This window comes from Rattus norvegicus, chromosome 3, assembly GCF_036323735.1.
Source record: "Rattus norvegicus strain BN/NHsdMcwi chromosome 3, GRCr8, whole genome shotgun sequence".
Classification (NCBI taxonomy): Eukaryota; Metazoa; Chordata; class Mammalia; order Rodentia; family Muridae; genus Rattus; species Rattus norvegicus.
In genome coordinates this window covers 67,901,023-67,913,818 of record NC_086021.1, presented here as the reverse complement: position 1 = coordinate 67,913,818, position 12,796 = coordinate 67,901,023, and the positions used below count along the sequence as shown (strand labels likewise).

Below are 12,796 nucleotides of genomic sequence, written 5' to 3'. Positions count from 1 at the left end.
ATTCTTTCACCTTGGAAGCTAGGAGAGAGCAAGGAAGAAGAAAGAAGAAAGAAAGGAAGGAAAGAAGGAAGGAAGGAAGGAAGGAAGGAAGGAAGGAAGGAAGGAAGGAAGGGAAGGGGTTATATATAGGAAGCCAAGTACAAATTTGATTTGGTTTTCACATTTCTTCTGCATAGGTCTACTGTCAGTCATTAGTGACCAGGAATTGTCTACTTGTATGGGTCCAACATTCTCTTTGATTTTGTAACACATCTTTCTATTCAAAAGGAAGAGCACTGCCTCTCAGATGAGGCTTTTCCTCCCTGGAGATTGCTATGTTTTATTTTTATTCTGAGGTCATCCTTTAATGATACATATTTTTAATCTTCAAAGGCCTTCCAGTCTACTAGAGAGAATGGAATGAAAGCTCTCAAGTATTTGCTAAATTGATCAGTTCAGAAAAAAATAATCTCTATTTGATGCCCCAAAGATAAATTAAACACTGTGGTTCTATCTTTAAGAATGGTAGAAGGTAAGAAAAAAAGGCTTATAGAGGCTGAGGGCTTACCTTTGTGCATTTGTCAGAGTTCTCTAGAGGAACAAAACTAATAGAATGATCACACACACACACACACACACACACACACACACACACACACACACATACACACACACAATTAATTTATTAGGGTAGTTTATAGGCTGTGGCCAGCTAGTTCACCAATGACTTTCTATCAATTTAAGTGCAAGAATCAAGGGTCAGGGATTTGAACAGAAGTATGTAACAATGGGGGATAGGGAAGTGGGGGTAGCCACCAGCAAGTCTCAGATGCCAGGCAGATGCCAAGAAGTGCTTGCTGACAGGAGCCTGATATAGCTGTCTCTTGAGAGACACTTCCAGAGCCTGACAAATATAGATGCAGATGCTCACAGCCAACCATTTGACTGAGCACAGTGACCCCAATGGAGGAGTTAGAGAAAGGACTGAAGGAGCTGAAGGGGTTTGTAACCCCATAGAAAGAACAGTAATATCAGGGCTAGACAGATGGCTCAGTGGTTAAGAGTGCTGACTGCTCTTCCAGAGGTCCTGAGTTCAAATCCATGGTGACCTACAATCATCTGTAATAGGATCCGATGCCCTCTTCTGGTGCATCTGAAAATAGCTACAGTGTACTCACATGAATAAAATAAACTCAAAGTTTTTAAAAAAGAAAGTAATAATATCAACCAACCAGACACCCCAGAGCTCCCAAAGACTAAACCACCAACTAAAGAATACACATGGAGTGAACCATGGCTACATGGAACCACATATGTAGCAGAGGATGGCCTTGTTGGGCATTAATGGGAGGAGAAGCCTTTGGTCCTGTGGAGTCTCAATGCCCCAGTGTAGGGGAATGCCAAGACAGGGAGGTAGGAGTGGGTGGGTGTCTGGGGGAGTGCTCTCATAGAAGCAGGAGTAGGGGGAATGGGAAGGGGATTTCCAGAAGGGAAACCAAGAAAGGGGATAACATTTGAAATGTAAATAAATAATCCAATTTTAAAAAAAATAAAAGTGCAAAAATCTAGTAGTTCTTCCATCCATGAGCCTGGATGTCTCAGCTGGTCTTTATAATCTCAAAGAAGGAGGTTGTAATGCCAACAAAGGGATGGATTTGCAAGGGCCAGCAGACAAAGAGCAAGAGTTTCCTTCTTCCATGTTCTTTATACAGGCTACCACCAGGAGGGGTAGCCTAGATTGAAGATGGATTTCCCACTTCAAAACATCCAGATTATAATGGTAGATCTTCCCACTTCAAGTCGCTTAAGAAGAATCTCATAGATATATCAGACACTTGCGTTTTAGTTAGCTGTAGTAAAGTTGAAAACTAACACTAGCCATCACACATGCTCTCTGAAGACAGTGAACCAATGTGCAAATGTAATAGCTCATGTTATTGAATTTTACTCTGTGTCAAGCATTTTTTTTTCTAAATGCTCTTTGTGTGCACAGGAGCTGTAGCATACTACGAAGCTTATGCTGTCACGCCAATGCTGCTTATTGTGTTTGTTACCATCCTATGGACCTTACTCACTGGAGATAACTGACTGCTAGTTGGATGATAATTTAGCAGGTTCATCCCTTGATGAATCATTTGTAGCCATTGGACTTCTGTTGACTTTCTGTTGTAGAAACAGAACTAAAGATACAACTTCTGACCTGCATTAAACAATCCAGTGTGCCTTGACTATCTACCTGCCTCCCAATATGCTCATTCCTATTTGCTCCTCTGAGGGTATAAAGTTTGGGGACAGAACCGTGTATACCTGGTGGTTTGTTGGCTTTCTGTGGAATTAGCAGATGTTCAACATTGGCACTGCCTCTCCATGACAGACGAATACCTCCATTCATCTGCCTTTTTCTTCATGTTCTCCTCTGAATAGTGATTCAGATGGTATTAATCATCCTAGGATTTCCCTCCTGCCCTTTATCTGACGTCCTCTCATTCCTAATTCTGGGAAGGTCTTAGTCCAATGCATGGGTACAGGAGAATGGCCACTGCCTGGACCACTGTCCAGTTACAGTTACTCGCCCACGGCATGCATGGTTCTGTAGAAGAAGATGTAACACCATCACTGCAGAATTGGGGCTCCAAGCTCACAACCTACCTACAGTGCATTTCAGTAGCTTTCAAAAACAAATCCTCTATCTAAATTTCAAGAAGCACATTTCATTAGTGAGTTCCTTTCAAGTTTCTTGGACCATTAAATGTTTTCGTTTTATACAGGACCTTACGTGCAAGTTCTTGATGTGGGATGAAGAGAAACTCCAAGCCAGCTTTCCTCAAAGAACTCTCTCATTCCCTTTCTACTACTCTCCTTCCCATTCCCAGGTTGCTTTCTGTCTGTGGAACATGTTTGATGGCTTTGTATATCTTCAGGGCTAGGGGTAAACTGGTCTCATCAAAGTTCTTGATGTACTGGTTAGATTATCACAAATAGAAACTAGCAAACCGCGGAGAAGGAAAGAAATGCCTCCTCTGCTGTGTCCTATGGGTATGATTATGGGACATTTTCTTCACTGCCAATTGATGGAAAGGGCACAGGCCTCTAGGCAGGGTGTGATCACTAGACAGGATGTCCTGTATTGCATAAGGAGGTAGCTGAAAATGAGTCTGGAAGCAAGCCAGTAAACAGCATTCCTCTAGAGTCTCTGCTATATTCAGTCCCTGCTTCTTGTTCTTGAATTATTCCTTCCCTCAGTGAAGGACTGTGATCTGCAAGTGTAAGCTAAATGAAATCCTTCCTTCCCAAGTTGCTTTTGGACCCAGGATAGAAATCTAATGAGAATGACTTGGTCTACTCTATCATCATACTAACATAGTATAAATAATTCTATTCTATACCTTGCTGTGTGTGTGCGTATTAACTCATTTGATTCCAAGAGCAAGTTTCTACGATAAAAATTATTTACAGGGTATGGATACATAAAGTGTGAGCTGGGCTGCACTGTTAGGTTTAACGAAAGGGCTACTCTGTAAATAGCGGAAGAAGGAACTGAGGACATTCTAATTGCATAGCTTGTGCTCCTCAACAACAGGGGTGGCCGTGTCTTGCACAGGTGCTGTGTGCAGAGGAACTCAACATGGAACAAAGCAGAGCTAAGAACATGTCTTGAGATAGAACTAGACCTTTCCAGAACCCAGGTAATAAGATGACTTAATATAAACAAAATTTGGATAGAGTTACTTGAAAGCAGTTCAATGTACCTTATAGAAGTATAGAAACATACCATAATGTTTCTAACAAGGATTATACCTTAAATTCTTCTCTAGCTACTGACATATGCTAGAATTGTGACCACTTTAACAATTTAGTAAAACTGTTAAAAAAAACTTTTAATTTCCTGTACTTCCATTCACTCTTTTTTTCTTTTTCTTTTTCTTTTTCTTTTTTTTTTGACATTGTTAATTAAATACTTTTTTCCATCTTTATTAAACTGGGTATTTCTTATTTACATTTCGATTGTTATTCCCTTTCCCAGTTTCCAGGCCAACATCCCCCTAAACCCTCCCCCTCCCCTTCTCTCTGGGTGTTCCCCTCCCCATCCTCTCTTGAATGCATCCAAGAAGTAAGTTACCTGGCCACAATTCTATGGAAATATTTCTAAAGGGGTGTGTGTTTTCTAGGGTCTCATGATCCCTATCAGCAAAAGATTATGGAGCCCTCCTTTAGGAACGCTGCTGGCTTTACAATCCTGATGCCCCACAATGCTGGTTTTCCTCCCACTCCGCTTGGTGTGCCTCCACGAATTTTACAGGGTCTTGCTTGTCTTTCCTTCAACTATGACGTGCCTCTGAGATAAGCTACAAACTATCTTCTATCCTAACTACCACCATCCATCCTTGAAATGTAATGTTTTCCCCAATGACTTCCAGATTCATAACTCTCACTTGGACCAATGCCTGCCTGAACTGAACTGCAATCCCTGGTGTTCACATTATCAACCCCTCCATTTAGATATCCAGGAGGCTACTTTATAGTGACTTTATTCAAAGCCCCATGAATATATGCAGTCTTCAAATATATGCAGCTCCTCGCTTTCTCTGTCCCAGTTTAAGAAGTAGTATGGCATTCTTCTGGTTGAACCAACTTCAGGCTTCACCTCAGCACTTTCTACCCGCATCAGCCTAGTGTATTAGACTCACTTGCAGTCTATTACTTTATTTTCCCAAAGTGCCTCCTTTACTTCTGTCCTGGTGTTCTCAACAAGCTATTGTTTGCATCTACGTGAGAGGGATGGTTTTAAACCAGATGACAGTCATCTTTGCATGGCGTTCCCACACTTTCTAACAGGGAAGTTCCAAGTCACACATGGTTAGCGGTTTTTCATTTCCCTCCACCTTCCCTCCACAATCTGTAGCCACCATACTCACTCAAACCACTGTATCATGCCTCATGTACACAGAATGCCCTGTAAGTACACATCACAAACATAAAATGCACTAAAAAAGTTAAATCATGGCCTTTCATTTTATAATACAGCTGAGTGTAAGCTGCCGATTTATGAATAAAGAGGCAATTGTTATGCTTTTCAAATTGCTGTGCTTTTCTTGACTAATAACAAGAGAGTTTAAATTCTATTAATTTCTGAAAAATTTATCAAAATGAGCACTGTTCTTCCTAAATGGCCTTTTCACTTTGAAAAGGTTTTTTCACTCAGGAAACAAAATATGGAAATGAACCCAAGTCTAATTAATATTAGTGCAACATAATCGCGTGCATGGCTGTATAAATAATGGATAATGTTATTGTAAATATTCTGCTACTTAACAAACACTATTAATTTTATTTGAATACATGATGCATTTTAACAGGGTTTAAATATTTCCTTGATTTAATGCTATTTAAACATCGTTGAGCAAGCGATTATTTTTCTTCAATTTAAAAATAGCATTTCATGAATCGTGTTTCTGTTCCTTTGTCTCCTATCATTTTATTTATTATTAATTTAATATTAAAAAAATTAAGCAGGAGCAGTCACTCAACAATCCTTGAAAGTGGTAAAATTATGCAAGCTAAAGTGCATTCCATATATGTGTTTCTTCTAATATCTTGTGTCTTTCCGTTCACTGTGTGGCTTCTGGGGGCTACCAAAGACTGAAGGATATATCCATCCATTCCCCACCCCCAAAGTAAAACTGTAAAGTGTGTAAATGTGAGTCTTCAGTTGACTATAAAAAGGATATATTATTTAATGGAAGCATGTAGGAAGCAATAGTAGTAAGCAATAAATCTCAGATTAATTATACAAATGCAATGAGGTGTGGAGCTCATGTACATGCATCGAACTGTTTTCCTGAAGCACGTAATTATATGCTTTTCAGTTCTCGACTGTAAATTTCAAGCATTTGTATGGAAGGACATGATTTTCCTTCTATTAGGCAATGCGAAATGGCTCTGTTCTATTGCAGGCCTCTCTATCCTTGCATCTTTTATTTATTGATTTCTCAATGTTCTGTCTTATATTTTGTTTCACAATCAGAAATATACCTCAAATGTTGAAATATTTGAAACCGCTGAATAACCAATCTGTAAATTCACAATTATATTCTAAATGATGCAGGAAATGTCATTTTAAGTGGCAAAATCAATATGTATTCTGATTCATTAGGGAAAGACATAACGGCTATTTCTCACATCTCTTCAAACTCTATTTTACCAGTATGCATTGTGATGCCTGGCCCGAAGCACTTCTATATTTAGTTCTAATGGAGCACTCTTAAATTGCTTATTTTGTGTTTACTAAAGTCGGCCTGTTTGTTACCATGGAAACTTCGACAAGTGCTCCAGCTAACTGTTTTATTAGATGAATTGAAGATACAGCTGAAGACTCGAAGTGCAGCAAATCATTCCTGAAGCATGGTTTTTTAAAGCATCTGTAACTGTGGACTACCATTATATAAAATTTGACATTATATTAAGGTCTATTCTATTTCAAATTTCGGAGGCTATCTGGAAATCTAAATCATAATTAACACATTGGTATGTCTAAAGTACAAGGAGTATTGTTCTAAAGTTACTCCGTTATATAAAAATTAGATCGCTTCTCGGCCTTTTGGCTAAGATCAAGTGTGTAGAAATTAGAAGTCATTGGAACAACATAACACATAGTAAGTAGTTGTTCATGTGCCCAAACCCCTTCATCCTCCATCTATAGCAGCATTAGCAACAGTTTCTTTTCTCAGCTCTGGTAGCGGGAGCAATGATGGAGAACTCTGAGGAAGAAAAGGGCTTAATTCACTGCTCCTTTTGCATGCAACAGAATGTATGTATGGTGCCACTTTTGGATGTCAGCACCTTGTGGTTCTCACCAAAGCTGATGCTCTTGCTTCGAACTTTGTGCTATCTACCCATCCTTTTGTTCCTAGTTTCCCGTTGTCCAGAATTTTCTCATGATTCACCTAAAATCTCTGGTCAACCTAATCTCCATACACTTCTTTTTATTTGACATTGCTACATAATTCTCCTTGGAATGATCTCAATTAATCTCTATGAAATGAGAATAATCACGATACAAGAGATCAAGATCCTATTCTGAAGTGTTTTCATTTTCAACTGACTGAAATAAACCCATAGCTGGTGAGACTTCTTTCACTTTGACTAAATAGAGCAAATATTCAGACAGTAAGGATGAAAGGGGGCTGTTTGAGGAATTGCTAGGAGTCAACTCCAAGAAATAAAACAGAAGAAAGAGGTTTAAGGAAATTAAACTTCTTAAAACTGATCTACTCCATAGATCGTGAATGGCAAAGATTGTATAGGGGAAACAACATTGGTAGCTAACAGCAACACAGGAAAAATTAATACGATAATATATATAATTTCCCTTTCCCTAGAAAATTATAACCAAATAAAACCATTATCTTTAGATGCTGCATATATTTCTCATTTACTGCAACACATTTGGAAGCCAGCAAGTAGTTTACTGTGTCCAAGAAATTAAGAGAAAAAAGGGGAAGAAACTTTTGAATTAAAAAATCATTGATACTATAAAATGAGCATTTCTTCACTGTTTATGCAAGTCTGTTTCATATAAATACTGATTTAATGCAAATATGTAGGACATGACTGGTAGTGTTTTATAAAATCATAAAGATATTTTTATTCATTAGCTATTAAAGTTATTGGCAAAAGTTAATGAGGTTTGATATTGTCTATTTCCACAATGTAGTAGTAACTGGATTACATTGGATACTCTTTATGCATGAATATAATGTACATATATATATATATATATATATATGTGTGTGTGTGTGTGTGTATGTATATGTATATATGTATATATAGGAAAAAGTAAATTATTATATTAAATATCAGGGGTTATTTCAGCCAAATTTTTATAGTAATGTATTTTAATTTTATTTTTACTGGTAGTTCACACAGGAGGTATGTTTTTGATCTGACATTCATTTTTCCTCTCCTTAGGTTCCACTTTTATTTGTAACACTCACATAATCCCAGTAAAGAACCAAGAGGGTGTGGCTATGATGTTCATCATTAACTTTGAGTATGTGACAGATGAAGACAATGCTGCCTCCCCAGAGAGAGTCAACCCAATATTGCCAGTCAAATCTGTAAATCGTAAGTAAAAGGACTCACGTCTATAAAGTCATGGCATTCCATGGCTTCTGTAGTTATCCGCATGTCAATTCTTAAAATGTATTCACAGGGGAAATATAAACATTTTATACTAGAAAGACATAGCTGTTGTTATTATTCTTTGACACTTTACAAAATTTTTCATCCTCTTTGAAAGCCATATGACTTGGGAATAGCATGATATACTTTACCAATGCCTTTTTTAAGGACAGGGTCATACTGTATAGCTCTGGATGGTCCCTGAACTCAGTGTGTAGACCAGGTTGGCCTTGAACTCACTGCACCTTCTTCCACAGTACTGAACTTAAAGGTGTGCCCCACCATGCTGATACTGAAAACACTTAGGTTGTTTTGAAGTATTAGATATTCAAAATAATACTTCATATGAGGTACACAAAGAACTTGTATTGCTTGATAAACTCTTGGCTTATACATTTAAAAATTTATCTCAGCTTAAAATTATGGACCAATAAACTTATAAAAACGCTTTAAAAAAACAACTTTATATCGATAAATCAAGGTAGTTCATACAGTTAGAGGATATTTTGTTTGTTCTGTTTAATACTTTTCCAACTTCATCTCATATACTTTAATTCATGACATAATGAACCTTTTTCTCTTTGACTGTTGCATTTTAAAATAAATTTTAAGATTTGTCTCAGTTGTATCACCTGATACGATTTGATATTGGCATTTTGAGACTCGTGAGGAAATTATACATTCTTTTTATTTGGATACATCTCTACTGGGAATGCATGGTTATTGATGTAATTGACTGTTTTCTATTGTGCCGACAAATTCTGGGTTGACTATTCCTTGTTATTGTATTAATGTTTGGTTGTCTCTGTCTACCTACAGCTCTTTTTATATTTGGTAACATTTTTACGATTCTAATAGTTGTTTTTATAAAATAGTTTATTAGATGACACATCTCTGCAATTATATAGTTTGATGAATTTATAGTTTTGGTCCTGATCCTTAATTTTTTCTAATCATGGATTTCTTTCTTTGAACAAGAAGACAATTATCTCAAAGATCTTTTGCTACCCTTCCCACCATACAATTTTATTAATAATATATTATTTTGAGCTTGTCATTGTGTTCCTAAATATCTTTAATAGTCTACTATTTGGTTTATTAGTTTGGATTATATCATTAGACTCCTAGAGTTTGACAAGTCACTCAAACTTAATCTGTCTCACTATCTTTTTTTCTCCCTGCCCAATGCTCTTTCTTTTTTGGTGTTAGTGTCAGTTATGGGACACTTTTAAATTTCTCATTTTTGTTTCCATCTTAAATTTCTAATTAAATATAATCAGTATTCACACAATCTTCCTCAGTATCCTCAGAACTTACTCTCCTCAATTCTTGCAAAGTGTTTTCAGAACCCCTTCTTATTTAACATGGTAGTAGTTTGAATGATAACTGTCCTCCAAAGCCTAGCACATTTAAATATTAACTCACCAGTTGGTGGTGCTATTTGGATAAGTTTCAGGGTATGGTCATACTGTAGTAATTATGTCTTGGGGAATAAACGTTGAGAGTCTAAAGACTCAGGTCATTTCTAGTTTACATTCTCTACTTTGTGCTTGTGGTTCAATATTTGAACTTGTTGCTCGAGCTACCATGCCTGTTTCTTCCCCTCAATGATGAACTGATTTCCCTCTAGTACCACAAGCTTAGATAATCCTTTTCTCTGATAAGTTGCCTTGGTCTTGATATTTTCTCATAACAAGAAGAGTCGCAAATAAAGACACTATTCTTCTGTAGCCATAATGCTTGAATAACAGCATTGGTAGATGGTACCAATTTGGGCATTGCCTTGCATTTGTGTTGTCCTATGCCCCCCAGTTATCTATTCATTCTTTTCTTCCTTTAAGTGTTGCTGACAAGGAGCCAATGCCAACCTCCTTGACTACAATAGTGTTTTGGGATCCATGGTCTTATATAACTAGCCATCTGGCCGTTTTCATCATGCACTTCCTATTTCTTCTCCTGTGTGGACACTCCTCTGCAAGGGACCTCTTCTGAGTGCAGTTAACCATTCCAAGATGTGTGCCTCCACTTTTTCCACATAGACTCTGTGTGGTTCTATTCTCAGTATTACCCTGTGTTCTGCTTGGCAAATTCTTTGCTCTCGTCATAAGTGATCATTTCTAGGTTTACATGACCATTAAAGTCTGAAGAGATCCCACTAAAAAATGTTGTACCTGTCCTTTATGGGTACATTGATTTGACCTCTCCCTTATTGATTTCTATGGGTTAGAGAGGATTAATATGAAAATTGGACTTATATCTTATATTGTCTAAGGGATGTTGGGAAACATCACAAAATGTTAGTAATAGAGATTTAAAAACCCTATACTTTTATGTACAGTAAATAAAAACATGCATAAAATAAAAGCATGCTCCCAAAAGCCTCAGCTGGCAGTCATGCCCAAACCTAGAAGGGTGTGTGTGTGTGTGTGTGTGTGTGTGTGTGTGTGTGTGTGTGTGTGTGTGTGTATGTGTGTGTGTGTGTGTGTGTGTGTGTGTGTGTGTGTGTGTGTGTAAGCATAAAGGCCAGAAGTTGACATTATTAACTTTTTTCTGTGACTACCTTATTTTGAGATTAAATCTCCCCCTGGACATGGGCCTTACTGGCTATCAGCAAGATTGGAGGTCTCCACTGGTGCAGCTAGCTTTGCATTTATTTATGTTCTATTATTTGTGTGTGGGTGGTGTGGTAATTCATGCGTGTTTATGTGCAAATTGATGGTTGTGTGTAGGTGCACATATATATTACAATGTGGGATCCTGAAGTTGATATCATGGGTCTTCCCCAATCACTTTTAATTTATTGAATTGGGGTCTCTAAATTAACTTGGAATTGAACTTGAACCAGTTCTGGCTTGACTAGGTAGCCTGCTGGCCCTAGTGATCTGCCTCTGTCTCTTTGAGTGCTGAGACTGCAACGGCTATCATGCCCACCTGTTTCTCACACCGTTTCTGGGGGTCAGAATTCAGGTCTTCAAGCTTACACGTCAAAAAGTTATTCATAAAGCTGTTTCCCTAGTTCTTACACCTAGATTTTTCACATGGATTCTGGGGTGGACCTCAAGCCCTCATTCGTTTGTGTGTGCAGTTCACTGAATGAGTCATCATCTTAAATCCACATGCAAACTCTCAGCATTATAATTCAGCACTGTTATCTACAAAGTTCAAGCTTGACAACCTCATGATGGATCTTTTTAAATTCCATACACACATATGTGTACACAGACACACAGATCACAGATGCATGCACACATACCACCACCACCAATTAAAAACAATCAAACAAAGCATAATGCTGTATGGCAGGTTTTATTCCTTGCTATCCTGGCTGCATAATGCTTGTGGTCCATGAATTACAGCATGTTCCTCCCTGTAAGGATAAACCTAAGCTTAAAACTAAATAGAACAATTAAACATTTATTATAGTATCAATTACTTCCTTTGCCTAGTCTAAATAGCAGTACAAATTAAAATTCCTCATAAAGCAAAGAAGGAAGAAAAATATTAATGCAACATAATACCAGTATCCTTAATTTTTACCCTTAAAAAATACCACATTTTAGAAATTTTCTTGCAACAATCAGTAATTAATCAGTTTCCAAAATATATGTTTTGAAATAAATGAAAATACAATAAAACAAAGTCTAATTCAAAATTGTTCCTTTAAGGTAATAGCCACTTCAACTTATCTCCTCTGCTTCTCCCATTCAGTCACTACCGAATGGTCTCTGAGAGTAAATTTCAATGATACCCACCTCTATCTGCCATTAATATCTATATTTATGACTATCCATGAACATCAGGTTGCCCACATTGAGATTGAATGCCTACTCTATTTTTTTAACCATTTTCTCAAATACTTCATTTTACCAATGGAATAGTGTCTGGTGTGACCTTTCATCTGAATGGAAGTAAAAAAATAGAGGGCATACCTACACCAGAGCAGGATAGGACTTGAAAAAAAAGATAATGCATTCATTTAAAACTGAAATGCAAATATTGAATTGACACATAGGTTTCTTAAATAGAATTCTATGTAACAGTTCCCAGAGTACAAACATGGTCTATGACACTTTATTTTCTGTTCAATTGGCATTTCATGGAAAAATCCCAGCAAGGCCAGTAGAGATTTTGCTCCTTATCTTATGAATATGTGTGGTTCTCCTATGATATCACTGTCATGCACACAAGGAATCACTGGAGAGTGTAAAAGATATGCAGACACAGTTGTTTCTATGGCTTTTCAAAGTCTGATTATTTACAGCCAGTGCACTGGTTTCACTCATAGCCTTTGTCATTTTGTCCTTCATTTCCCTTAACTTTGTGTCAGACTTTGAAGAATTGATTGTTAAATCAAGCAGAAAAGTTCAAAAGACCAAAATTTTGCTTGATAACTTTACATATTAGGTCTCATCTCTGACAAACCCTAATGATCTATTTCTTAATGAGTAAAATTTTACTGTCAGTACAAAATAATGGCTTTGGCTCTTTCAAACATCTTTGGATAGAAAGACAGAAAAAATAGGGAGAAGGGAGTCATGGAAGAAATAGGAAAGAGTGGAAGGAAAGAACTAAGCAAGGAAGGGAGGGAGGGAGGAAGGAAGGAAAGAAGATGAGATTTGAATACTTTTCTGCTTGA

General features: G+C 37.3%; 1 protein-coding gene across 5 annotated transcripts in view; it reads left to right on the top strand.

Moving 5' to 3' along the window:
• Kcnh7 (potassium voltage-gated channel subfamily H member 7) overlaps window positions 1-12,796 on the top strand; it is a 493,051-nt gene that overhangs the window by 317,132 nt on the left and 163,123 nt on the right. For all 5 annotated transcript variants that reach the window (XM_063283033.1, XM_063283031.1, XM_017591438.3 and 2 more), the window contains 1 exon segment: window positions 7,948-8,103. In XM_063283033.1, coding sequence (XP_063139103.1) covers window positions 7,948-8,103 — 156 coding nt within the window.